We start from the raw sequence: 26249 nt of genomic DNA, 5'->3' as shown, positions 1-26249 counted from the left end.
TCCAGCTACTTCTTGTGTCCCAAGCGCGGTTCGCCTCACCAACAAGCTACCCCGTCAAGGAAGAAAATTAATTCTTGTTTCTTTAAGAGGCGAGCCACGCTCGGCGCACAAGAAGTAGCTGGATTATACCAAGTGACCACCGTAGGTGGGGGAAGCATTCAGATCCAGCAGTCACATATGCATATACTGTATTTATAGCTGACGGTGAAAAATCAAGATTCTGTAAGATGTTGTCTCTCCTTTTTCTCTCTCGGTTCCAATAATTCTCCCAGAGCAGTTTGCTTGGAGCGAACTTTTTCGTCGATGGGGAAACTACCCCCTGTCTTTAACGCAGCATCGTTCCGCCCGCCCCCACCCCGATCTTTTAAAGGAAAAGTTGAGGCGCCGGGGAAGAGAGTGGGTGGTACCGGACTCACGGTCCCTTTAAGAGCCGAGCGCTCTATGCCCGCGAGGATATTGTAGATAAAGCTGGCAAGGGGCTTGATGAGTTAAGTATCCAGGTGAGTTCTTACATGGAGAAGCCTTGGGGGAGGGGGTGTTTTAAATGAGGGTGGGGACTTATGGAGGAGCTACTTGGAAGCAGAATGCAGAGCTGGCTGCCCATTTGAATCGGCAAAGAATGGCTGAAGCTGGGAAGAAAGAGGCGCGCGGGGAGGGTGTTTAATGCGGGTTGTCCGAGATCACTTTTAAGGTGTTTTGTTTCTGCAGAGCCGATCCTGATTCGGGAACTTCTTCAGCTCGTCTGCGGAAGGCGCCGTTTTCCTGCGAGGCTGCCGATCCCTTTCTCTGCTTGCTTTGGCAAAGCTCCTAGCCCAATTGATTGAAATGCCTGCTCGGTCGGAGCCACTGAATGGAAAACTAACTTCTCCGTAAACTTTTCTGCAGCCCCTCCCGCCGACCTCCTATGAATCCGGATTGAATCTCTTGGGGTGAGGAATCTGGTTTGTATCTTGGCTGAACTAACCATTCCAAACTCCCGAATTTAGGGGCGAGTTAGATGGCTTTCGTTCACTCGGAGCGTAGCTCCTTTTTAGCGGTTGCGGTAGCACGTGGGGATGCGCTTCTCTCGTCCTGCACACGCCGCGATCTTATTTCCTTTCAGCTGCGATTTTTCACTTTCTGCTGAGGCTTCTGCCTCTTGCCTGGTTGCTTCAGGAGCGGCTCCTGAAGGCCAGTATTCTTGTGTGGCTTTGTTAGTTCAACAGTTGCTGACATCCACATTTTCCCCCAGCGCCTTCCTCTCGCCTGTTATTTGATAGGGGTTTCTTTTCTTTTTTTTTCCGCCAAAAAAAGCAACTTTCAGACAGCTCTTTTGCTTGAAAACTTTAAAGCTTTAGTCCCATTAACTAAGTAGGAGTAGGAGGGTGGGAGCTGAACTTCTTATAACAGGAAAGGCTTCTACTAGTACAAGTTGTGGGCAGAGTTTGAGAAGCGGGTTCTAATGTCGAAGCATCTTTAGACATTGCAGAAATTTGAGGGGGACACGCAGTCAATGCAAAGTACGGTTTTTCAAACAGTGTTTTCACAGTACCCTAAAATTCCTTGAGAGATTGGGGGGGGGGGTGGAGTTTGCTGAAATTCAGCCTATTTTCTTTCACCAGAATTTTGCCTCTTGGTTGAGGTTCTAGGTTGGTTTGTTTTTTTTAAACCTAAAAGGCAAGTCCTGGAAAAGTTTGAAAACTATTGCTTCAGAGAAACTATTTGGGGAGAGATTTCATAGAATTCTTTAAACTCCTCTGTCTAGATTCTGTTGAAATGGAATTCTTTTGGGAGACTTCTCATAAATCCTAGCACACACATTTCCTATTCCAGAGTGAAACTAATTAACTTGTTTCTTTGCACTCTGAGTGTTAGAGAGCTTCTCATGGATTCAAGTCCATGGTGCTTCTGATACAATTTAGATATTCATACTGAGTTAGGGAATGTCCCTTTGTGAGGGAAAATAAGAATATTCCCTGTGAAGTGTAGTTGCATTACTGGTGAGCCTAAAATTGTTCAGGAGATATATTACACGCATGTCATACACTCTTGAGTCTTACACCTTTGAGGAAGAAAAATGAATATAACTCTCTTATTTACTGTTGATTGTTTGCTTTTGTTTATTTCTGTAGGCTATGGGGGGAATTGCTCCAGTCTCAGGCGAAGAGCAAATAGATTTTGACAGGCCATACAAGGATTATACCGTAACAGCTGTTTGAATTGTTGGCAGTGCTGAAAAAGTAAAACTATATTGGCTATCGGATAGATGCAGTCTTGCAACACTAGACTTTGTAGTAGGAATTCTAAGAATAAACAATCATTTTCCAGCTCTGCTACAAACTTTGTAAATCAGAGAAAACCAGAATGTTAGGTACATCCTGATAAGGGTATTTCAGGTCTCCATTTTATATCCCAAATTAAGAAGGTCTGGTTTTCCCAGTTTGAATACAATAAAAGGTTATTGGCAGAGCAGATTCAAATTAAATTTGAGGAATTCTTTTTTTAAAAAATGATTGGTTAATAGCACAGACCAGACATCCCATTGCTCAAGAGGGATGGAGTTTTTACTTTGTTCCAGTACTATAGTATCTTGCCCAACCTCAAGCCTGACTAGGTGATTCAGTGGCTAAGACACTGAGCTTGTCGATCAGAAGGTTCGGCAGTTCAGCGAGTCGAATCCCTAGTACAGGTCTCCTGCGTGAGCAGGGGGTTGGACTAGATGACCTCCAAGGTCCCTTCCAACTCTGATACTGTTATGAGCTTCAGATGCTTTAAGGATGCTATTCCCATACTTCCAGGTTGTGGAAGTCTTGTAATAATGCCTCTTCTTTCTCTCTCTCTTTTTCTTTGCAGGCTTTAATCTGCCATCATTCTGTTTTTAAGTGACTTGGAGAGAATGCCGGGGGGCAATGCACTGGCAGTGCCATGGCTCATGTTCCTAGCTGTGGCTGGTGCTCTTGGGCAGTATGACAAGCCTGCTTTCACCCCCATCTTCACCCGCAGGCCCTTTATTGTGGCTTGGAACGCACCAACCCAGGATTGTGAGCCTCGCTTCAAAGTTCCATTGGACTTCTCTGTTTTCGATGTTCAGGCCTCACCTAATGAGGGCTTTGTGGACCAGAACCTGACCATTTTCTATAGAGAACGCTTGGGCCTTTATCCCTACTATGATGCGAACAAAGTGCCAATTAATGGGGGTGTCCCACAAAACAGCAGCTTGGACAGACATTTAATCCGGTTAACGGAGAGCATTCAAAAGTACATCCGGTCCGATTCAAAGGAGGGATTGGCAGTCATTGATTGGGAAGAGTGGAGACCCATCTGGATCCGAAACTGGCAGCCCAAAGACATTTACCGGAATGCCTCTCGTAAGCTCGTGCTGGCTCGGCGTCCGAAATTGCAAGAAGATCAACTGAAGAAGGAGGCCCAGTATGAATTTGAATCATCGGCTTGTGATTTTATGAGGGAGACTCTGCGATATGCCAAGAGCTTTCGTCCACGACAGCTCTGGGGTTACTACCTCTTCCCAGACTGCTATAACCATGACTATCGCAACAACCAGGATAGTTACACGGGCCACTGTCCTGATGTAGAGAAGACACGGAACGATCACCTGGCCTGGCTCTGGAAGGAGAGCACTGCTCTTTTTCCTTCCATTTACTTGGAACGTGAATTGGCCAACACCATGAATGGACGCAAGTTTGTGAGGTCTCGAGTAAAAGAAGGCCTTCGTATTTCTCAACAACATCATGATAACTATGCCCTACCTGTCTTTGTCTACACCAGGCCCACTTATAGCAATCAGCAGGATCTTTTATTAAGTGAGGTAAGAATACTTTCTTCTTGGAACTGAGAAACCTTATTGAAGAAATTGGAATCTTGAGTAGCAGTCACCAATTCAGGGCTAATCAACCCTTGATACAATTGGAAGGTTACCTACTTGGTACAGAACACACTCCCATGCCCTGTACTGCCCTCTTTTTTACTGCTATTCTGCACAGACAAAAATAGTGACTGGGTCCAGCACTTGGCCTGGCACAAAATCTAACTAATGGTCGGCTTTTGATTTCATAAATTAATTGTGACTAGGGTACCACATCAATCTCGGTTGATTAATCCATTATTTGCTTAACTTTTGCGTGTTGACTAAATTACAATTAAGTGCATTTCTACATCATGCTAAATTATAGGAGCCCTGGTGGCTCAGTGGTTAGAATGCAGTATTGCAGGTTAACTCTGCTCACTGCCTGGAGTTCGATCCTGACGTGCTCAAGGTTGACTCAGCCTCCCACTTTTACGAGTTCTGGTAAAATGAGGACCCAGACTGTTGGTGTCAATATGCTGACATTGTAAACCACTTAGCGAGTGCTGTAAAGCACTACAGAGTGGTATATAAGTCTGAATGCTATTACTATTGCTATATATATAATTTGTTAACCCCGAGTACGCTAAGTTTTTAAAAAATCAGATCACATTAGGGTTTAGTGTAATATATAAACCCAGTCTTTGTGCAGAACCTAGTCTATTAATTTAAAACCAGTTTCATACAAAACATTAGAAATAGTAATTTGCAAAGTGTGTTAATATGAGGAAAGCATCAAAGCATTAAAACAGCCACATTCTGCATTAGACTCCCAAGCATTCACTTTGAAGATTGTCCCTGATTCTCCTTATATTTATGGTTTGGGACCACCATCAAGATGCTTTGCATGCATATACATGAACACACATAATGGAAACAATCTTTCAAATAATATTTCAAAGCAGGTGGGTTAAGCTTTCTAGAGGATGTGGATATTTTAATACGTTCATACCCATGTGCTTTGTACAACACCAATTTTTAGTCCCTTAGGGAGCCCTAAGTTTTTTCTAACCATGCAATTCTTGAAAAGTTAACATTTCAAAAGTTACTTTATTGGTAGGTATAATACCACAACTCCGTAAGATCCAGGTCTTTTCCCACCAGATATATGTATAATAAACCTCCTGATGTTTTATTCCCTTGTGGAAAATAGAACACATCAGCACTTAAAAGCATTGTTTTGGAAATAAATTGGCCTAATAGAATTCTAACAAGTTTGTGGAGCAATGTGAAGAGAACAATTGCTTTGGTCTATCAGTTGGACTGCACTTCACTGATTTAAAATAATTGTGTAATCAATTCATGATAAAATACCTAGGTGGGGAGCATTTACTCCAATTTGTGGCTCCAAAGGGGGTAATAAATATTCGTACACAGTAGATCTACTTGAGGTTTAATTGAACATCTAAAAGGATGCCTTAAATTTCCTTCTAAATTGACGGGAGCCAACTGCGATGGCAATTTGTTCCATAGACTATGGAACAAATTGCCATCGCAGTTGGCTCCCGTCAATTTAGAAGGAAATTTAAGGCATCCTTTTAGATGTTCAATTAAACCTCAAGTAGATCTACTGTCTATAGTACCACTTCAGGAGAAGGCAGAATTGGCTGTTGATATTAATAGTTGAGTATTGCACACCTGCAAAGATCCCCCACAGAAGTTCTAAGATTGTGCAGTGGGACCTAAGAAGTCTTGCAAATAATCTGGATCAATTCTGGATCCAAGACCAAACTACAAATCTGGTCCTTCATGGTACGATAACTCTGTGGAAGAGTATGCATATGTCAAATCCAAACCTAAAATTGGTAACAATCCTTTCTTGTCCAAATTCTATCTGTTCTGTACCCAATCCTTTATGGCTTGGGAGACATGGAGCTTTTCAGTTGTGAGTTTGCAGGAATGAAATGTAGCTGGCTGTTATCACATCCTTCCCAGAAGGTTTGTGTATTTACTTATTTATTAAATTTAGGTACCACCCATCTCTCAGAGTGACTCAAAATATGGTGAACACTCCGGTTCATCAAAATATGATGGTTCTTAGAACCTCCTTCCCCGACAACTGGCCAGTTCCCAAGGAGCTGAGCAGAATTTTCCCATGTTGTCTTTGGCTAGTGCCTGGTGGAATGAGGTCACATTTTTATATATTTATATATAGTTCTGACTATATTTATATATAGTCCAATTAGGGACCCTGTGGCTCAGTGGCTAAGACACGGAGCTTGTCAATGAAGGTCAGTGGCTCAAATTCCTAGCTCTGCATGATGGAATGGGCTCCCGTTACTTCTCCCAGCTTCTGCCAACCAAGCAGTTCAAAAGCATGTAAAAATGCAAGGAGAAAAATAGGAACCACCTTTGGTGGGAAAGTTACAGCATTCTGTGCACCTTGGGCATTTAGTCATGCCGGCCACATGACCATGGAAATGTCTTTGGACAGCACTGGCTCTTCCACTTTGAAACGGAGATGAGCACTGCCCCCTAGAGTCAGAAACCCCTCTTTCTTGGGATTATGAGTATTGGCAATTGAGAGCTGGGGACACTTTCCTTTGAGCCTTTTGGAAGTTGCATAAAAATGCTTTTGACAACTGTTGAGATCTGGATTATTTTTGCTTTTTCTCAGCGTGTTTGAAGTTTGTGGTAGAAGGTGCTGAAGCAAACTGGAGCTGCAACTTAGTAGATTTAAAAGAGCTGTGATTTCCTCTGTAAGTGGCTTGCGTCTGCAAAGTGCTGATGATTATTTCAAAATGAGAGGTATATGTAATAATAACCTCAATGCACTTCTTTATTACTATAATTCATATTTATGCTTAGCAAGGGTACAATTTTTCACTGAAGCCTGCAGTGGGGTCTAGGCCCTCAAACTACCATTCTATGGAGCTGCTACTTCTATGAAAAAAGCTTGTAAGAGGATGCTTTTAATCCCTGCAACTAGAAAATCATTGAGATGTACTGAGGAGTGCTTTGAAGATAAGCTGGACAATGAAGCACCAAAATGAATAATCATGTCTAGATAAAGATAACTAGCAGCTCAGCCAGTTTTTCCAATTTTGCTGCCCTTTCAATTAGTTGGTATAACAACAACCAACATTAGGAATATGAATGCATTGAATTCTGACAAGTGCAGTTTCATACGTTGAGTGTGGTCAGGCTGAACTAGTCTGATCTAAGGTCTAGTTAGATGGGTTGTTAATGATAAAACTGGGGATTTAAGCATTTTGTGACTAAAGGGTTACCGGTAGTACCAAAAGGACTTATCCACTATCCCTATCCATAACCTAGAATCTTTTCTTTAACCGTTCTTACAAAATACTGGGCATTCAAGTTGTATACCTACCTGTTGCAGTTGAAACCTGCATTAACAGGTAACCAGTGCTGAAACTCAAATGCATGGTTGAATTATTGATTTTACTTCTACTTTTGAGAAGTGGTCTCTTCTCAGTTCCCAAGTTATGTTCCAAATTGCATTCATTCATTCAAGAACATTGGGCGGCCATTGTAACAGCAAAAGAAACATTTTTGCTGTAAGTTATTAGATCCATCCATGCTCCACCTCATTTTCTGCAGATTGATCTGCATAGGTAATAAACTCTCATGCAAAGTAGCACACTTTACTTTCCAGTTTTGGATTACTGGATATTACTAGCTGTTCACATTCAGATCAACACCTCTGCAAATATGGAGGTGGACAGATCTATATATTGGTCATTGAACTCTAATTTCCAATGGTAGCTGGCCCTCCCATCAAAAAGCTAATGAGTTTGGTTATGAGTGAGTGAAATGTTGAGCCTGAAGGATAACCATACCTTAGAATTATCCTTTGGCTTCTGAACCAATTATGAGCACACCTAATATTAAAAAGATGAATTTGACGAATCTAGTATGATCACTTCCTTCTTGGGAGTAAAACTGGCTTCCTGTTACCAGTGAAAAGATCAGGGTAGCTCAGCTCCTTGAAGAGTTACTTATCTGGCTTAGTAGAAGGATAAGTTGTGACCTGGAAGTAAGGAGGAAAGCAAAAGGTTGAAAGGGTGTCTGGTTAATGTACTCATTAGTCTAAGACTGGAACAATGTTAGTTTCATGTGGGTAAGGTTCTCTTTGTTTGGCTTTGCTTCTGATCCCCTCTGCCATTAAGGTGCTGCTGGGCTTCTTTGATCTACTTTAAGTTGTCAGGCTAAAACAGTGAGCATTTGCAGAGTTCAGGCATCAGGATCAAACTAGAGCCTATTTTGCAGCAACTATAAGTCTTGTCATCCTATCCTGGCAAACCCAATGGGCCCAGAGTGGTGCTATTAGATCAAATGACAGTGATTTCCTGGTTGGGTGGAGGTACCATGATGTTCACTGATGATTTACCAATCCATTGGAGAGAGAGTTGTGTTGCACAAAGTGAAGAAAGGAATATACTGTAGAGGAAAGTATGGGTTGGATAAGAATAGTAAGTCAGACACATTTTGGAGACTATTCCTTGGGGAAGATTTGTGTTCTCTGCAGCAATCATCTATGATAACCTCTGGCCCACTTGTAGAAATATATTTAATCTTACCTTTGCTTTCAAGCAGTTGGTTTGTAATCCGAACATGGAGGACATGTGCTTGGCTCTTTGCGGTGGTCAAACCTCTTCTATATAGTTTTTGAAACTTTGCAAAGTGGATGGGTCTACTGTATACCCTAGAATCTGGAAGACCGTGGAACCCAGGAACTTGGTATGACTTCCCTCATCATAATCCTGGGGATCACTTTATCTCTAGGACAAAGTGATACTCGGAATATTAATGAATAAACTAGTGAATAGTAGTGATAAAACATGAATTTCACCAAGCATGGATACAAGCTCATGTGTGAGCCTACGAAATATCAATTGCTCTCCTGTGTCCTTGTTTAAAGTTAGCTGATCCCTACTAGGGAAGGATCACCTTGCTGTTGTGATATGTTTGCACAATATTTTGCTGATAATGTCTCTCAGAGCTGCCAAAGTCTTAACTCTTCATGGGCAGAATCGGGTGACTTAGGTGAAAATCTTGAGATATTTTCTGGAATTCCTTTTAGTCTCTGGTAATGAAGTGGATAGATGCTCTTTGACATGAGTTATGTTAAACCTGTGTTAAACTTATGCTCCTCATGGTTCCTTTTGGGATGAGGGAAGAATATAACAAGATGGGCCCAAGAGGTAGTCAGTATGTCTTTGGGGGAAGGACTGATGCCAGCTACCATGAAAAAGATGGTGGTATTCCTTCTTTTAAAAATATTTCCCTGGTCCAGTCATTTTGGATGTTAGTTTGTCTCCAGCCTTCCCTTTTTGGATGTAATTGAGGCTTTGCTAACTGTGACTCATCCTTGTATTGATGTAATTTGATTATTGTAAAGTGCTCTGTACGAGATGCCTTTGAAGACCAGCAGAAATTACAGTTAGTCCCAAATTTACTTGCTCACTTCTTGGTGAATGAGACTCTCCAGAGCCCTGTGACTCCTGTGCTGTTAGTCTTATGTTGGCTGCCAGTAAAGTGCCTGAAAATTTGGCAATTCCTAAGTATCTTCAGGGCTAACGCTCAACAAATCAACTCACCCAGTAATGCAAAAAAGGATGAATAAGTGCCCCATTTGGGAGACATGAGATTGTTGCTTTTTTAAATATTTTTTTTTATTTTCAAACAAACACAAACACACAACACATATAACATAAAAGCCTCTTCAACTACATACAGTGTGTCGATTGGTTACAATGTCTTTCTGTGTCCTTTCCATAGTCATCACTTGAATTTTATCAAAATTCACATATTGTCAATCAAGACATGAGATTGTTGTTGTTAGTTGAGAAGTTGTGTCTGACCCATCGCAACCCCATGGACAACTTTCCTCCAGGCCTTTTTGTCCTCTAACATCCCCTGGAGTCCATTTAAGCTCATGCCTACTGCTTCGGTGACTCCATCCAGCCACCTCATTCTCTGTCGTCCCTTTCTTTCTTTGGGCTCAATCTTTCCCAGCATTAGGCTCTTCTCCAGTGAGCCCTTCCTTCTCATTAGGTGGCTACAGTATTTGAGTTTCACCTACAGCAGGGGTGTCCAAACTTGGGAACTTTAAGACTTGTGGACTTCAACTCTCAGAATTCCCCAACCAGCATGGCTGGCTGGGGAATTCTGGGAGTTGAAGTCCACAAGTCTTAAAGTTCCCAAGTTTGGACACCCCTGACCTACAAGATCTGGCCTTCTAAAGAGCAATCAGGATTGATCTCCTCTAGGACTGATCGGTTTGGTCGCCTTGCAATCCAAGGGACTCGCAGGAGTCTTCTCTAGCACCATGCATTACATGGATTACCACTTCATGGATTACTGCCTTGTTGTGGCAAAGGGGCTTGCGTAGTTCAATGAAGCTATGAGCTATGCCGTACAGGGCCATCCAAGATGGACAGATCATAGCAGAGAGCTCTGACAAAACGTGGTCCACTGGAGAAGGAAATGGCAACCCACTCCAGTATCTTTGCCATGAAAACCCCATGGACAGTATCAAAAGACAGGAAATGGTAAACAGTATTTCTCAGTAATGCCCCCCAATTAAGGAAGCCAATCAAGGTTCATCTTTTCTGGACGCCGAAGCAAACTGAACACTTCCAGTGTGCTTAAGGATGCAGGGCTGATGCTATTGAGGGATATAAAGTATTCCTATTCTTAAGTTTAATATTTATATTGGTAATGTTTTGTTGATGTTAATGATTGAGGACCCCTGGCAGTTGTGTCAGAATACAAAAGAAAACAAGAATAAGGTTCTACATTTAGGCAACAAAAATGGAATGCACAGGTACAGTATAAATGGTACCTTGCTCAACAGTAGTAACTGTGAAAGGGATCTTGGAGTCCTAGTGGACAACCATTTAAATATGAGCCAGCAGTGTGCAGCAGCTGCCAAAAAAGCCAACACAGTTCTAGGCTGCATCAACAGAGGGATAGAATCAAGATCACGTGAAGTATTAATACCACTTTATAATGCCTTGGTAAGGCCACACTTGGAATACTGCATTCAGTTCTGGTCGCCACGATCTAGAAAAGATGTGGAGACTCTGGAGAGAGTGCAGAGAAGAGTAACAAAGATGATTAGGGGACTGGAGACTAAAACATATGAAGAACGGTTGCAGGAACTGGGTATGTCTAGTTTAATAGAAAGAAGGACTAGGGGAGACATGATAGCAGTGTTCCAATATCTCAGGGGTTACCACAAAGAAGAGGGAGTCAAACTATTCCCCAAGGCACCTGAGTGTAGAACAAGAAGCAATGAGTGGAAACTAATCAAGGAGAGAAGCAACTTAGAACTGAGGAGAAACTTCCTGATAGTTAGAACAATTAATCAGTGGAACAGCTTGCCTCCAGAAGTTGTGAATGCCCCAACACTGGAAGTCTTTAAGAATATGTTGGATAGCCATCTGTCTGAAACAGTATAGGGTTTCCAGCCTAGGCAGGGGGTTGGACTAGAAGACCTCCAAGGTCCCTTCCAACTCTACTATTGTATTGTATTATTGTATTGTATAATTTGTTTGCCTCAGCTAATGTAGAAAGTTACTTGCTAGATTATTGTGGAATAATAATAAGTGGAACAACTTGCCTCCAGAAGTTGTAAATGCTCCCAACACTGGAAGTTTTTAAGAAGAGATTGGATAACCATTTGTCTGAAATGGTATAGGGTTTCCTGCCTAAGCAGGGGGTTGGACTAAAAGACCTCCAAGGACCCTTCCAACCTATTCTATTCTATTGTACTCTCCCTACCTTTACTTATAAGTAGCTCAAGGTGGCAAACATTCACAAGACTCCTTTCTCCTATTTTCCTCACAAAAACAGCCCTATGTGATGGGTTGGACCAAGAGCAAGCGACTGGCCCAAAGTTACAAGCTGGCTTTTATACCTAAGGCAGGACTTTAACTCTTAGTGTTTTGGTTTCTAGGCCAGCACCTTAAGCACTCCACCAAAGTTGTATTATTTGAAAATACAGGTTGACAGACAAAATATATGGAGTAGGGCTACGGTCTAATAAAGCAATTTGGCCAGGGAAATTATGAAGGGAAAAGGCACATTTTTTCTATTTCCTATTGAGGAGATGATTCATCTGCTACGATTTTGCCAGAAATATATTACTTCAATACCCAAAGGTTCTGAATAATAAAAGGACCTTTATAAAGACATTTTTGCTAAAGAGTTAGACCCACATTTAAAGTAGTATTTTGTTTTTATATAATTAATAGTAATTGTGAGTAGCTTATTTGTATCCATTCTAAGCTGGAAAACATTTTGCTAATCAGCTAATCTCCAATTTTAGTACTTATATGTTTGTGCAGCTTGCCATCAACTTATAACCATTCATTTGGTGACTGTTTGAAGTTACAGTGGCACTGAAAAAAACTGACTTATGACTGTTTTTCACACCATGACTGTTGCAGCATCCCCATGGTCACATGATCAAAACTCAAGATGCTTTGAAACTGGCATGTATTTATGACAGTTGCAGTGTTCTGGGGTCAAGTGATCACCTTTATCTTAAGTAAAGTCAACGGGAAAGCCAGATTCACTTAACAACGGCAGTGACAATGGTGGCAAGAATGGCCGTAAAATGGAGGGTGGGGGGGCACTCACTTAGCAACTCTCTTGCTTAGCAGTGGAAATTTTGGGCTCAGTTGTGGTCATGAGCTGAGGAGGATGACGGTAACTCTTTTTGGCTATTTCATTCCAGACAGATCTGATCTCCACCATAGGTGAGAGTGCTGCTCTGGGGGCAGCTGGTGCCATCTTCTGGGGAGATGCTGGGAACACTGGAAATAAGGTATGTAGTATCTTCCCTCCCTCTCCCTCATTCCTACTTTATATGATCTCATATTAAGCCTAACCGCCACAGTAGTTTTCCCTACAGTGGATCTCTTGAACAAACCTTTTGATCTCTCTTCTGTTAGGAGCACGTCAGGGCCTGTTCACTTTATCAAACAGCTACTATCCCAACAATGCCTCCCTGACTGTTCTTAATCTAATTGGTGTTATGTGGAGCTGTTTGGACAGGTTGTAAGTGAGTTTATTAAGAGGTGGGCTTTGCATATTTCTGGAAGGATGTAAACGTAAGAAAGCAACAACTTATGTGTTGTGGCCTGCTAGCAGCCAGCAGAGCTAGCAGAAGATTCGGACAGTGAGGAGGTTGGGGAGGAACCTGGGCCAGTCCTGGAGTCTGGGGAAGGCTCTGATGAGGGCTCTATGTCGGAGGCAGAGAGGGGGGCAGAACCCTATGCCAGTTATCAGCTGCCTTCAGAGACAGACATCAGTGAGGCAGACAAACAGCTGGAACCTGTTCCCAGTGTGCGCATGCTCAGAGTTTGCCAGATGAAGGGAACAGCTAAAGAACAGGAGTCAACTTGGGAGTAAGGCCACAGGTGGATGATGAATGGCCCCTCCCAGAGGAAATAAAAGAGGAACGAAAGGGAAGGGGACTCTGCAAGAGACCATTCGTTCGCTCAATTGGTTCGAGACTCTCCGAGACTCCTTGCCAAGTTTTGCAGATATTGGCCTGTCAGCTGTCCAAGCCAGATAAGGTCAGTGACTGTAAATCCTCCCTCGAAAGACTTTGTTGGATATGATTGAGCAGAATCCACATTAAATTAATAAAAGGGTTTTTTGTCGGGACAAGGAGTCTGCTTCGTGCTCTTGGGAAGCCTAGGTCAGAACATTATAATAGGTATTTTGAGTTACAGTAAAAAAATATTTTACATTTTTAAAACATGTAGCTTTTTTATGAGCATAGAGCTAATTTACATTCTTCAAATTGTTAATAAAGAATAAAGATATACCAAAAAAGAGATACTGAAGCAAAGATTAAAAAGTAAAACAAAAACATCATAAGGAGGAACTTTCAATTACTGGTGTGTTTTTTCCCCTTTCCCTTTCATATCCCGAACCACTAATCTCTACTTAAGTATTGATACTTTGTTTGGAATATTGAAAGTTGTTGCTTATATTTATTTGAATAATTTGATCTGATATTTTGATTGATCTCTCCTTGAAAACCATATTCCAAATGCGTGTGCCTGTCTCGCTATATGATGTATCATATGGGAAGGGAGCTATCCCTGCTTGAATTGAATTCAGAATTTCTATAGTTTTCCTGTACACCGCTTGGAGAGTCCAAGCAATGGGTTAATTCAGTCTGCTTGCCCTTAGGACTGAGGAACTATTTTTCCTTAAGCCACACCTCCTCCTGGTGTGCTCAATCCCCCAGAATTCTTCCTCAGTCAGCCCGTTTGGACGTATTTAGTTAGAGCTCTGAGCTAAATTGATCTTTTTTTTTTTTTGGCTTGGACTCTCTAATTGCGTTTAAAGTTTTTTCTCTAATATTCCCCAACCTCGTGAGACGTTTCTCTCTTCAATTCTGCGACTTTCTTCAATAGAATCTGCACTTGAAGGCCAGGAGGTAAGCTACAAGGTGGTGGGGGGTGCCCCTCAGCCGATCCTCTTGGGACGGCTTCGGAGGCCTGCCGCTTGTCGTTTAAAACGGCGCGGCTGCAGCGGCGAGGTTCCTAAGTCCCCAGGCCCCTCGTTTGTTATTTTCGTCGAAGTTTTTTCGCTCCCCGGCCTGCTAGAGGACCTCTGCCGCAGGGAGGAGTGGGCGATCGTCGCCATTGCGAGGCGCGTTCGCCCCTCGCTCTCCCTTAGCCCCACGCTGTTGCGGCGGCCATTTTTAGGCGCGAAAATAGCGCGCCCAGCCATGGCCGCCATTTTGCATCAGCCTCGTTGTCAGGAGGCCGCTGGAGGTGGCAGGGCCTAGCAAGGGTTTCTCGGGCTAGGATCGCCACCTTCGCCATTTGTCTATTTTTGCGAGCGGCGCTGGTTCCTGTGCCATTCCAACGGTCATCATACCGGCTCAGGGAGGAGGCCTAAGTAAGCGCAGGCCTGAAGATTTTTTCTATAGTCATTCTCCTCCCTGCTTCTCCTGCGGGGCCTTGCACCTCGGTGCAGGCCCCAATCCTACCCCTGGGCCTCCGACTGGTGTGAAACATGGGATGATTTCATAGTATTGATTCGATTAATTGTATATATGGCAATTTTAACGATCATTTCGTTTTGTTTCCCCTACAGCACCCAGTCTATATTCTATCCTTCTGCCTTATCATAGCCTTGCTCCATCTTGTGTGGTCATTGACTATGGACCTGCCCAGTCCTCCCGATTCCCAAGACGCTAGGCCGAGCCTCTCGCAGGCCCCTAGCAAGGGTTCCTCCTCTTCGGGGAGTGGGGGTGCGGGCAAGAGTGGTGGGGGTAGCTCTGGGAAACAGCGTTCCAGAACCCCTTCGGTAGCTGAGGCCAAGGATGCTGAAAGGCGCCAGCGGGCCCTTGACAAGCAATTCGAGAAGGCCAGACGCCAGGCAGACAGGGTGCAGTCCCTTTCAGGAGCCCCTCCCTCCCGGGAAGATCTCCAGTCGGTCCTCGCCGAGGAGGTGGAATCCCAGGACCTATCCCCTAATAGGTCATTTGCAGAGCCGGCTTCCCCGGTCCCTTCTTGGGCCTGTGAACAGGTTCCTCCCCCTGGGGATGCTAGCATAGACGATATGCAGGGTGAGGCTTCACCCCCCCTAGAAGAGGGCTTGGATCCCGATTCTGACTCTGAGGAGTTATCGCCCCGCATGCAGGAGCTAATGGCCCGCGCCATTGCCAAGGGCATCACGGAGGCCATGAAATTTAAAAGCCCTACCGCAGCGGCCCCTAGGGGTCCCAAGCCCGATCAGGCAGCTCCGCCCCCAAGCAAGCGTGCTCGCCATCCTTCCCTGGAATCCTCGGTGGTCAGCGAGGCCTCTGCCATTGAGGACCCTGACCCGGAGGTGCTAGGCCTCTCGGACGACGAGGACCTTCCCCCCGAAGCGCCCGCCTTTGCGGGTCTCTTCAAGCCCAGCCTTTTTAAATCGGTCCTTCACAAGGTCAAGGCTGCCACCAGGGTGGGGATCAAGCCCAAGCCGACCGCGCCGGCGGATGATGCCCCTCCGGCTAATCCCAATGCGGTCATGTTTGATGTGCCAGCGCCCCAGCAAGAGCTGGTTCCGGTCCCGGGGCTGTTCCTCGACTTAATCCAGCGCCAGTGGGCTCAGCCAGCCACGCAATCCTCTCCCAGTGGGGTAGATAGGAAGCTTTATACTATGGAGCCAGTGTTGGAGGACCTTCTGGCCCTTCCCACTGTCGACCCGCCCATCGCTGCGCTCACTTCCAACTCCTCGCTACCGGCCGACCTCCTGGAAGGCCTTAAGGCGGAGGACAAGAAGGCGGAAAAGGCGTGCCACAAGACCCATCTGGCGGCTGCCTGGGCCATCAGGGCCTCTTCTTCCGCTTCCTTTTTTAATAGGGCTTCTGTGATCTGGCTGCGCGAGCTCCTAAACAAGCTCCCGGCGGGAGACATCCGTCTCCACCAGGACGTGTCAAAAATAATCGCGGCCTCCCAGTATGCCGCTGACGCGTCCCTCAATGCCACCAAATTTGCCTCCAGGGCCCTCGGTTCTAACATAACTTCCCGTCGACTGATCTGGCTCCGACATTGGCAAGCGGACCAGAAAAACAAATGGAAACTGGCTTCCGCCCCCTTTAAGGGGTCCAAATTGTTTGGCGAGTCCCTGGATCCTCTCCTCATTGAGTCCAAGGACAAGAGGAAGATCCTACCTTCTCTAAATAAAAAGCAGGAACGTAAGGCCGCTCCCTACTCTAGGAGGCAGTCCTTTCGTGCCTCCGAGCCTTCCACCTCTGCCTCTTCCTTCTCTCCCTCTAATAGGTCCTTCGGCCAGCAGGGCGACAGGTCCCAAGACAGAGCGCCCTTTCGGGACAGAGGCAGGCAGCAGTTCGGCTTCCGCAAGTATAACCGCGGTGGGGCCTCCAACAGGCCGTTCCGTAAGTCAAAGTGACTGCCAGGGCTTGGCGCCCATCGGGGGTCGCCTCCAGCTGTTCGCCTCCCATTGGGCCCAGAACACCGAGGATGCTTGGGTTCTGCAGACAGTCAGGGAAGGCCTCTCCTTGGAATTCCTGTCCCTTCCCCCTCGGACCTTCATCCGGTGCCCTGTCCCGTCCTGCCCCCAAAAGAGGCAGCGTATGGACCAGGAAGTCCGTCATCTCCTGGACATCAGGGCCGTGGAACCAGTTCCCCAAGGCGAAGAGGGGAAGGGGTTTTACTCCATCCTCTTCCTGGTACCAAAGAACTCGGGGGGGTGGAGAGCCATCTTGGACCTCAAGAACCTCAACAGGCATATCGCCTACCGGAGGTTCAAGATGCAGTCTCTGCAGTCCATTCTGGCGGGGATTCGACAGGGAGATCTTCTCACATCTATAGATCTCAAAGAGGCATACCTCCACATCCCCATCCGTCCTCAGCACAGGAAGTTCCTGCGCTTCTATTATGCGGGTCGCCACTTCCAGTACAAAGCTCTTCCATTCGGCCTCTCGTCCGCTCCTCGGACGTTTACCAAAGTGCTGGCGGTAGTGGCGGCTCAGCTAAGACGCAGGCCCATAAGGCTCCAGTGCTACCTGGACGACATCCTGATCCAGTCGTCGTCCAGGCAGCAGGCCCTTCGGGATCTCCAAACCACTATGAGATCCCTCAGAAATCACGGCTTCACTCTAAACATAGAGAAGAGCCATCTCACTCCAACCAACAGACTTGTACACCTGGGGGCGGTGATAGATACCAACTTGTGCAGGGTTTTCCTTTCCCGAGACAGGTTGACCGGTCTAAGGTCCATGACCCACAAGGTGTTGAGCTTGAGGCAGGCTCCAGTGGTCCTTCTGTCGCAGCTGCTGGGAAAAATGATCTCCTGCATTTCCATCGTGCCGTGGGCCCGCCTGCATTCCAGGTCTCTTCAGTGGCTGCTGCTGCCGCACCAGAGGGCATCCAGGAGCAACTCTACCAGGCCGATTCGAGTTCCCCCGGACGTGAAGAGGTCTCTCCGCTGGTGGGTGTCTCCGGCCATCCTCAAGGGCCACCTATTCAAGGAACCCGAGAGGTTGATCATCACCACAGACGCCAGCCTCTCCGGCTGGGGAGCCCACATGGGGTCCCTGGTTGTTCAAGGCAAGTGGTCCCAAGTGGAATCCAGCTACAGCATCAACCTGCTGGAACTGAGAGCTGCTCGCCTGGCCCTGCGACATTTCAGCCGGCCCATCCATCGTCAACATGTGCTTCTGATGACGGACAATGTGGCCACCAAGGCCCACATCAACCGTCAGGGCGGCACCAGATCCAGAGCACTGATGAGAGAGGCGGAGTCCCTGGGACGCTGGGCGGAGCGCCATCTGGAATCCCTTCGCTCCGACCATATCTCCGGAGTGGACAACACACAGGCCGACTGGCTGAGCAGGACGACCATAGATCCTGCGGAGTGGAAACTGGACCCTCGCCTGTTCCACCAGATGTCCGACAGATTCGGGACTCCGGCCGTAGACCTGTTTGCGTCAAGGGACAACAAGCAGCTCGACCGCTTCTACTCCCGGTTCTTCACCCCGGGGGCGGAGGGGACAGACGCACTGCGTTGCAAGTGGCCCCGCGAGCTACTGTACGCCTTCCCTCCCCTGCCTCTCCTTCCTCAATTCATCTCCAAAGTCATCGCAGAGGGAGCAGAGGTCCTTCTCGTGGCCCCGCATTGGCCCCGCAGGTCGTGGTTTGCCGACCTTGTCCACCTGTCGGTGTCTCCTCCGTGGCGCATTCCTCCGGACCAGATCTCCCTCAGCCAGGGGGCCGTGATTCACCCAGAGCCCCAGTGGCTCCAGTTGGCCGTCTGGCACTTGAGGGGGACCGACTAAAAGACCAAGGCCTGTCGGAGGAGGTAGTGAACACCATTCAGGCGGCTAGACGCCCTTCAACCACTAGGATTTATGATGCGTCCTGGGCCGCCTTCGCCAAGTGGTGTGAGGAGCTGCTCATCGAGCCGACGACCGCGCCTGTTCCCAGAGTGCTTGACTTCCTTCAAGCGGGACTCAACAAGGGCCTGGCCCCGAACACCCTTCGACGCCAAGTGGCGGCTTTGTCTACTGTCTGGTCGGGCGACCACCTTTTGCCTCTCAGCAAAATCCCGAAGGTGCGTCTTTTCCTCAAGGGCGCTTCTAACCTTCGCCCTCCCACCGTTCATCGCTATCCTACTTGGCAGCTGTCCGTGGTCCTGCGGGCCCTCTCTGGCCCTCCATTCGAGCCTTTACGCACTACTTCTCTTCGATTCCTGACGCTGAAGACGGCCTTCTTGATTGCCATCACGTCAGCTCGCCGGATTTCGGAGCTGGCGGCTCTCTCTGTTCGCCAGGATCTGTGCGTCATCCACCCTGACAGGGTCATTTTGAGGCTGGACCCGACCTTTACCCCCAAAGTAAACTCATGGTTCCATAGAGCGCAAGACATTGTGTTGCCAAATTTTTGTCCTCATCCGTCGCATCCCAGAGAGCGATCCTGGCACAATCTTGATGTCAGGAGGGCCCTGAAGGTCTACATCGCTCGTACTGCGGAATTCAGGAAATCAGAGGCTCTTTTCCTCTCCTTCCAGCCCGGTTCCCTAGGGAAGAAGGTCACTTCCTCCACAATTGGCAGGTGGCTTCGCGCTTGCATTGCGACTGCCTATGAAAGTCAATCCAAAGCCGTTCCGCGCGGCATCACTGCACACTCCACACGAAGTGCTGCTACTTCAGCGGCCTGGGCCACCCAGGCCTCGATCCTGGACATCTGCAGGGCCGCTACGTGGTCCTCTCCTTCTCCATTTGTGCGACACTATAAACTGGACATTTTCGCCTCGGCTGAGGCGTCTTTCGGCAGGCGTGTGCTCCAGGCGGTTGTGTCAGAGACCGAATCCCGGGAGCCTTCTTCTGCCCACCCAGATGGACAATAACTTTGGTATGTCCCATTGCTTGGACTCTCCAAGCGGTGTACAGGAAAATGACCATTGGCTTACCTGAAGGGTCCTTTTCTGTACACCGCGGGAGAGTCCAACCCACCCTGGCTCTCAAGGCCGGGATTCGGGTTCCTCGTGTCAACAGTACATCATCTTGGACGCTTCGCTCCGTCCGCACGAACTGACTCCTTCAAAGAATTCTGGGGGATTGAGCACACCAGGAGGAGGTGTGGCTTAAGGAAAAATAGTTCCTCAGTCCTAAGGGCAAGCAGACTGAATTAACCCATTGCTTGGACTCTCCCGCGGTGTACAGAAAAGGACCCTTCAGGTAAGCCAATGGTCATTTTGTCATCATGGTGTATTCTTTATTTTATTTATTTATTATTCGTATTTATAGACCGCCCCCTCTCCCGAAAGGGACTCGGGGCGGTGTACAGTCACTAAAATGCGTTATAAAATACATACATAAAACAGTTAAATAATTAAATACGTAGGTGGAGGAGGTTGCAAGACTGTATATAGAATAATAAATATAGTACATTAAAAACTCTAATAACCCAAGAGTTAAAATATTACCCAAAATTACCCATTAAAATATATCCATCGGGAGGTAAAAACTAAGAATGTGCCAGGCCAGCTAATTGAAACAGGTGAGTCTTTAATTTTTGACAGAAGGAACGGAAGTCAGTGGTAGTTCTAATGTCGAGGGGGAGGTCATTCCAGAGGGTTGGGCCCATCACAGAGAAGGTCCTACCCCTAGGCATCGCCCGCTGGCACTGCCTAGTGGACGGCACCAGTAGTAGTCCCTCCCTGTGAGAGCGGATTGGTCGTAGGGATGTGTGCGGGAGGATACGATCCCGCAGGTAACTGGGTCCTGTGCCATGGAGTGCTTTAAAGATGGTAATCAATACCTTGAAACGCACCCGAAAAACCACAGGTAGCCAGTGCAGCTCGCACAGGAGAGGTGTCACATGGGAGTATCTTGAGCTCCCCATAATCACCCGCGCGGCTGCGTTTTGAACTAGCTGTAGTCCCAAGGGAAGCCCCATGTAGAGGGCATTGCAGTAGTCCAGGCGAGACGTCACCAGCGCATGAGTGACCGTGCGTAGGGCATCCCGGTCCAGTAGGGGGCGCAATTGACGCACCAGGCGAACCTGGTGGAACGCCCCCCCTTGCCACGGCTGCCACATGGTCATCCATAGACAGCCGGGCATCTAGGAGGACGCCCAAATTGCGCGCCCGCTCCACAGGGGGGAGTTGTTCACCCCCTATGGCCAGCGATGGAGTTAGCTGGCTAACCGGGGTGCCGGTAGCCACAGCCACTCAGTCTTGGAGGGGTTGAGTTTGAGTCTGTTGTCCCCCATCCAGACCCCGACGGCTTCCAAACACCGGGACATCACTTCGACAGCCTCGTTGGGGTGGTTTGGGGTTGAGATGTACAGCTGCGTATCATCAGCGTACAGATGGTATTCAACCCCAAAACCACAGATGATCTCCCCCAGCGGCTTCACATATGCGTTGAACAGGAGGGGCGAGAGGACCGACCCCTGCGGCACCCCACAAGAGAGTGGCCTCAGGGTCGACCTCTGCCCCCCTGTCAACACACATTGCGTCCGGTCAGAGATGTAGGAGCCGAACCACCGTAGAACGGTGCCTCCGACTCCCATCCTCCCCAGCCGGCGCAATAGGATACCATGGTCGATGGTATCAAAAGCCGCTGAGAGGTCTAATAGGACCAGGATAGAGGAACAACCTCTATCTCTGGCCCTCCAGAGATCATCAACCAACGCGACCAAGGCTGTCTCTGTGCTGTGCCCGGGTCGGAAACCGGACTGGCGTGAGTCTAGATATTCGGATTCGTCGAGGTGTCGTGGAAATTGCTGCGCCACCACATTCTCAACAACCTTCGCCAAAAAGGGAAGGTTGGAGACTGGACGGTAATTAGCTAGTTCCGTTGGGTCCAGTGAAGGCTTCTTGAGCAGGGGCCTCACCACCGCCTCTTTCAAGGCGGTTGGCAAGGATCCCTCACCCAACGAAGCGTTCACCAGGCCCAGAAGCCAGCCTCGTGTCGTCTCCCAGGATGCCAGTACCAGCCAGGAGGGACACGGGTCCATTGAACATGTGGTGGGTCGCAGCCGTCCACGTAACCTGTCCAAATCCTCGGGAGCAACAGAGTCAAACTCCTCCCAGAGTGGTCTCACAAGACTCGCTGTTGACGGCTCGTCCGGTCCACTGAAGGGGGCCCATCCGCTCCGGATCTGAGCGACTTTGTCCTGCAGATATTCCCCAAACTCCTCTGCTCTTCCCTGCAGGGGTGCCCCCCGCGTCCTCTGTGATAGGAGGGAGCGGGTCACCCGAAACAGGGCGGCAGGGCGGTTATCGGCGGACGCAATAAGGGCGGCACAATGTCTACGTTTGGCCGCCCTTAATGCCACAAGGTAAGTCCGCAAGTAGGCTCTTACCTGTGCTCGATCAGATTCGGAGCGTGAGGACCTCCACCTGCTCTCTAGACGTCTCCTGTGGCGTTTCATCACCCTCAGCTCCTCGGTAAACCAAGGAGCCCGGGTGGATCGCTGCCGCAGGAGACGTCGCAAAGGCACAACCCGGTCCAAGGCCCCAGCCGCCACCCTATTCCAGGCGGCCGCTAGGTCCTCCGACCGGGAGCGGGTCAGGGCTATAGGTATTGGCCCAAGCTCCGTCTGGAATCTATCCGGTTCCATCAGGTGCCTGGGGCGGTACCAGCTTAGACAGTCTGGTTCCGCCTCCTCGCGGTGGGAGGTAGCGCCAGGGAAGTTCAGCCAGAGAGATGAGTGATCAGACCATGACAGGGGCGTGATGACTAAATCCCCCATTCCCAGATCACTCGTCCACTGCTCAGATATGAAAACAAGGTCCAGTGTGTGACCACCTTCGTGAGTGGGGCCCTGAACTAATTGGGTCAGGTCCATGGCCGTCATGGAAGCCATGAACTCCCGAGCCACCTCAGAAGCCTCTCCCGTCGACGGCAAGTTGAAGTCCCCCATAACCAGAAGCTTGGGGGTCTCAACTGCCGTTTCCGAGATCAGCTCGAGGAGCTCGGGCAGGGCTGCTGATGCATAGCGAGGAGCCAAGTATACAATCAGCAAGCCCCACTGCCTCCCTGGGCCCCATTTCACACCAAGGGACTCACACCCGGGTATCTGAGGAACAGTGAACTCTCTCGGCTCCAAACATTCCCGAATAACTACCGCCACCCCACCACCCTTACCCAGGGCCCGGGGCTGATGAAATGCCCGGAAACCCGGTGGGCACATTTCCACGAGGGGCAGACCGCCCTCGTGGCCCAACCAGGTCTCCGTTATCCCTGCAAGGTCTAGCTCCCCCTCTGAGATTCTCCAGTATTCTCCAGTATTGGTCTCAATTCTTCTATTGTTGGCAGGGTTTTACTTTGCCGGTGTTGTGTGGATTTCCCTTGATCCTTCTCGTTTCCATTATATCCACAAACATTTTGATGGCATTTGCAAAACAAATCCTTTATCGCTTGGACCCGTTTCCTGCCTTCTCGTATTTTACTCATTCGGATTTTCTTCTTCTGCAGAAAAATTGCCAGCAGATTAAAACATACATAGAAGAGCCCCTTGGCCGTTACATCATCAACGTGACAACCGCAGCGGAGCTCTGTAGCCAGACTCTTTGCAGGGGCCATGGCCGGTGCCGGCGCCAAGAAAGTGAGGCCAGCATCTTTCTGCATCTCAATCCAAACAGCTTCCAGATCTACCGGAATGAATCCAAGCATCCAAACCCACTCCTGGGAGCCAAAGGGAAACTCTCTCAGGCAGACATTTCCTTCCTACAAACCCACTTCCAATGCCATTGCTACCAGGGGTGGCATGGAAAAGGGTGCGAGAAACAGCTGAATCCACCCGGAGGTGGCCCCTCTATTTCTTACACACTTGGACTCCAGTTACTGGTGACTGTCTTCCTTCTGGTCTGCTTGCACTAGGCCACCTCTCCAGTGGAATCTGTGGGGTGCAAGGGAATCCATGGTGCTTGGAACAATAGGAGAGGCGGTGCAATAGGCAAGGAAGGTAGGCAGCCAAGAAGGAGAAGTAGGGGCAGAGCCCTTATATCTTTATTTAGCAGTAAAGTAGCAGACCTCTTAAAGAGACGGCTCTACCTCTCCCCTCAGCACCCCCCAGCCCTTCATGAGGCAAAAAAGAAAAGATCCTTTTAACCACTGAGCGTGCCTCTTCAGAGAGCTGGACAGGTGGAAGAAAGGGTGCTTTAGAGACTGGCAAAGGAAGGATGCTTCACGGGGCATGACCTCCTCTGTGGCCCTTGCCTTGGTTTGTCTGGTAGCTTCTTTATCATGGGAACCGTAACACTGCCGTAGGTTAGCTCCCAAAAGAGAAGCTCACACATGGGGCCTGGTGCCAGAATGCAGGGTCTCAATGCCTACATCCATATCTTGTTTTGGATAAGGACTAGGAAGGGGCTGCTTTGCTCTTCTGTTTTAGGGAAGGGTGCCACAAGCAACAGGGTGGGGGGAGCTTGAAGCACAGGTGTGGAGGTTTCATGGAGCTGCTGTAATGAAGAAAATTGCTGCTGTTCCCCATCTCTTTAGATAGGTGGTAGAGAAAGAGGTGAGTCCAGGGGGATTACCTTGGAGAGTAACTTGGAAATCACTCTTTGCTGACTGGGGTGGGCAGCACAGTTTTTAATGGCCCAGATAAGGCCATTGACAGGGAAAAACGTGCCTGGTTTGTCTGTGGCCACTGTCAACTTGGAAGCCCGCACCTCTTACGGGAAAACCAAAAAGTTTTACCTCAGAATTAAAGAGACACAGAAAAAATCATGTGTGTTTTGTATTGTGTGAAGAAATCTTGCTCCTTGCCCTGGCACTCTTTCTTCCCTTTGCTCTTTGCCAAGAGGGAAATTCCAGCTGAAAGCAAGCTCCAGTATGCAATAATGGATTTGGCCTGTTCTTTACATGACTTCCCCAGGGCAAAATATGGCTTTGTCACAGAACGTGGTCCCTTGATGGTGCTGATTTGGAGCTAGGGAGAATACCATACAGCCTGTGCTTGATAGAGAGGGTCCTGGCCTCTGCTGTGTCCAGTGGGATAAAGATCATTTGCAACAGTTGTCTTTTTCATTGGGGGGGGGGGGGGCTCTCCTACCCTCTCTGGAGCAGCACTAGGCTAGCAATGCCTTTGCCCAGTTCTTCCTGATCCTTGCCATGAAATCTTTAGCAAGGCTACGCTGCTTTCATGGGTCTGTGGGTCTCATGCACAGGAGAGGGAATTCCCTAGATTAAGCCCTATGTATTTCTTCCTGGTGAAGAATATCTGGCATTTTCTCGTTCCTGAGTTTTAAATTGGCTTCAAGCTTTAGCAAAGTCTGCCCTCCCATTTGACAAAAGGCAGAAGCTCCGACAAACAGCCCATAAGGAGGAATGAACCAAGACTTGCCAAGATTGTTTTTTCCCAGTATGGTAAATGTGCCGAGCTTGAAACATTTAAAGAAACAAGTGGCCATTTTATTCCATTCTCTTTTTAATTTTCACTATAGCTAACACTTTGCAAAGAGGGTTTTACATATTAAAATAATCCCCTTGGCCAACCTTTCTGCAGGTTAGATATCAAATAACAATATGGACTATTTCCACATCTATTTGGTAATTTTAAGATAATAACTAGGGAGTGAGGATATATTTCAAGATCTTTATGGTGAACATTTCAAATATTTTGAATTCTTTTTTTTTTGTCTGGGGGAACAAACCCATTGAGAAATATTTCCAATGAAACATTATGAGTTGGGCTTGGAAAAAACTTTTTTTTAAATTCTGTGCATACTTTACTGGTAAAACACATCCCAGTATTATAAAAGGGCTTCTAGGATCATGCTCGAGGAAATTCTGATACTTCGTGGACTTCAGTCTTAATGGAAATTTTACCAGAGTAGAAATCTAAAACAATTAACTTGATCAACAAAAAGGCAGAGATATAAAAAATTAACTCCCCCACCCTTCCATTCATTTTGCAGGACAAACTAAATAAGCATTGAACTCCTTTGTCAAATTCTTGGCACTGGTAGGCTGTTTTGTTTTATCAAAACCATTTTAACCTTATTTTAACCTTCCAACTGGAAATGATCGAACTGGGAGTTTGAAGCCTTGTACACATGTGACCATTTGTTTCATGAAATTAGATTGCATGTAGTTGTGTACAAAGGACAAATACAATCGTTTTTCAGGATGGGGAGGTGCCATTCTGCTACTTGTATGTTGAAATGGGATGTGGCTTATACCAATCCTTACTACTCCCCCAGAATGAATCTGTATAGTATATAACTTTGGAAGTATATCTTCTAGGTATGACTCTGGTGTGACAGTGATCCAGGTGGTTAAACTGCCAGGTTCTTGTTTAAATCATTGCTCAGGGACTATGAGACTAACCCATTGTACATTTCTGAATTATTCTCCTAAGAGCTCTTGGAAAGATGCTAACAAGTGAAAATATCAAGGCTACTGAATTATAAATGATTTCACCTGTTCACACATGCAAAATCTCTC

General features: G+C 47.4%; 1 protein-coding gene across 2 annotated transcripts; it reads left to right on the top strand.

Moving 5' to 3' along the window:
• The first annotated feature begins 363 nt into the window (after positions 1–363).
• On the top strand, positions 364–25426 carry HYAL2 (hyaluronidase 2). Of its 2 annotated transcripts, none has more exons than XM_081936767.1 (5): positions 364–500; positions 709–941; positions 2833–3805; positions 12549–12638; positions 23274–25426. In XM_081936767.1, exons 3-5 carry the CDS (start codon positions 2876–2878, stop codon positions 23676–23678), a joined length of 1425 nt encoding a protein of 474 aa, XP_081792893.1. In that variant the 5' UTR covers positions 364–500; positions 709–941; positions 2833–2875; the 3' UTR covers positions 23679–25426. The 2 variants fall into 2 exon arrangements, with proteins under 2 accessions (XP_081792893.1, XP_081792892.1); XM_081936766.1 differs by having other exon boundaries at positions 709–929; positions 23274–25424.
• The last annotated feature ends 823 nt before the right edge of the window (positions 25427–26249 follow it).

The sequence above is a fragment of the Natrix helvetica genome (assembly GCF_964273705.1).
Source record: "Natrix helvetica genome assembly, chromosome: 1".
NCBI lineage: Eukaryota > Metazoa > Chordata > Lepidosauria > Squamata > Natricidae > Natrix > Natrix helvetica.
This window is presented reverse-complemented; position numbering and strand designations above follow the sequence as displayed.

Coding starts and splice junctions, on each gene's coding strand:
- HYAL2 (XM_081936767.1), top strand. CDS start 2,876: ATGCCGGGGGGCAATGCACTGGCAGTGCCATGGCTCATGTTCCTAGCT. Junction 3,806..12,548: donor AGGATCTTTTATTAAGTGAG/GTAAGAATACTT, acceptor ATTTCATTCCAG/ACAGATCTGATCTCCACCAT. Junction 12,639..23,273: donor CTGGGAACACTGGAAATAAG/GTATGTAGTATC, acceptor CTTCTTCTGCAG/AAAAATTGCCAGCAGATTAA.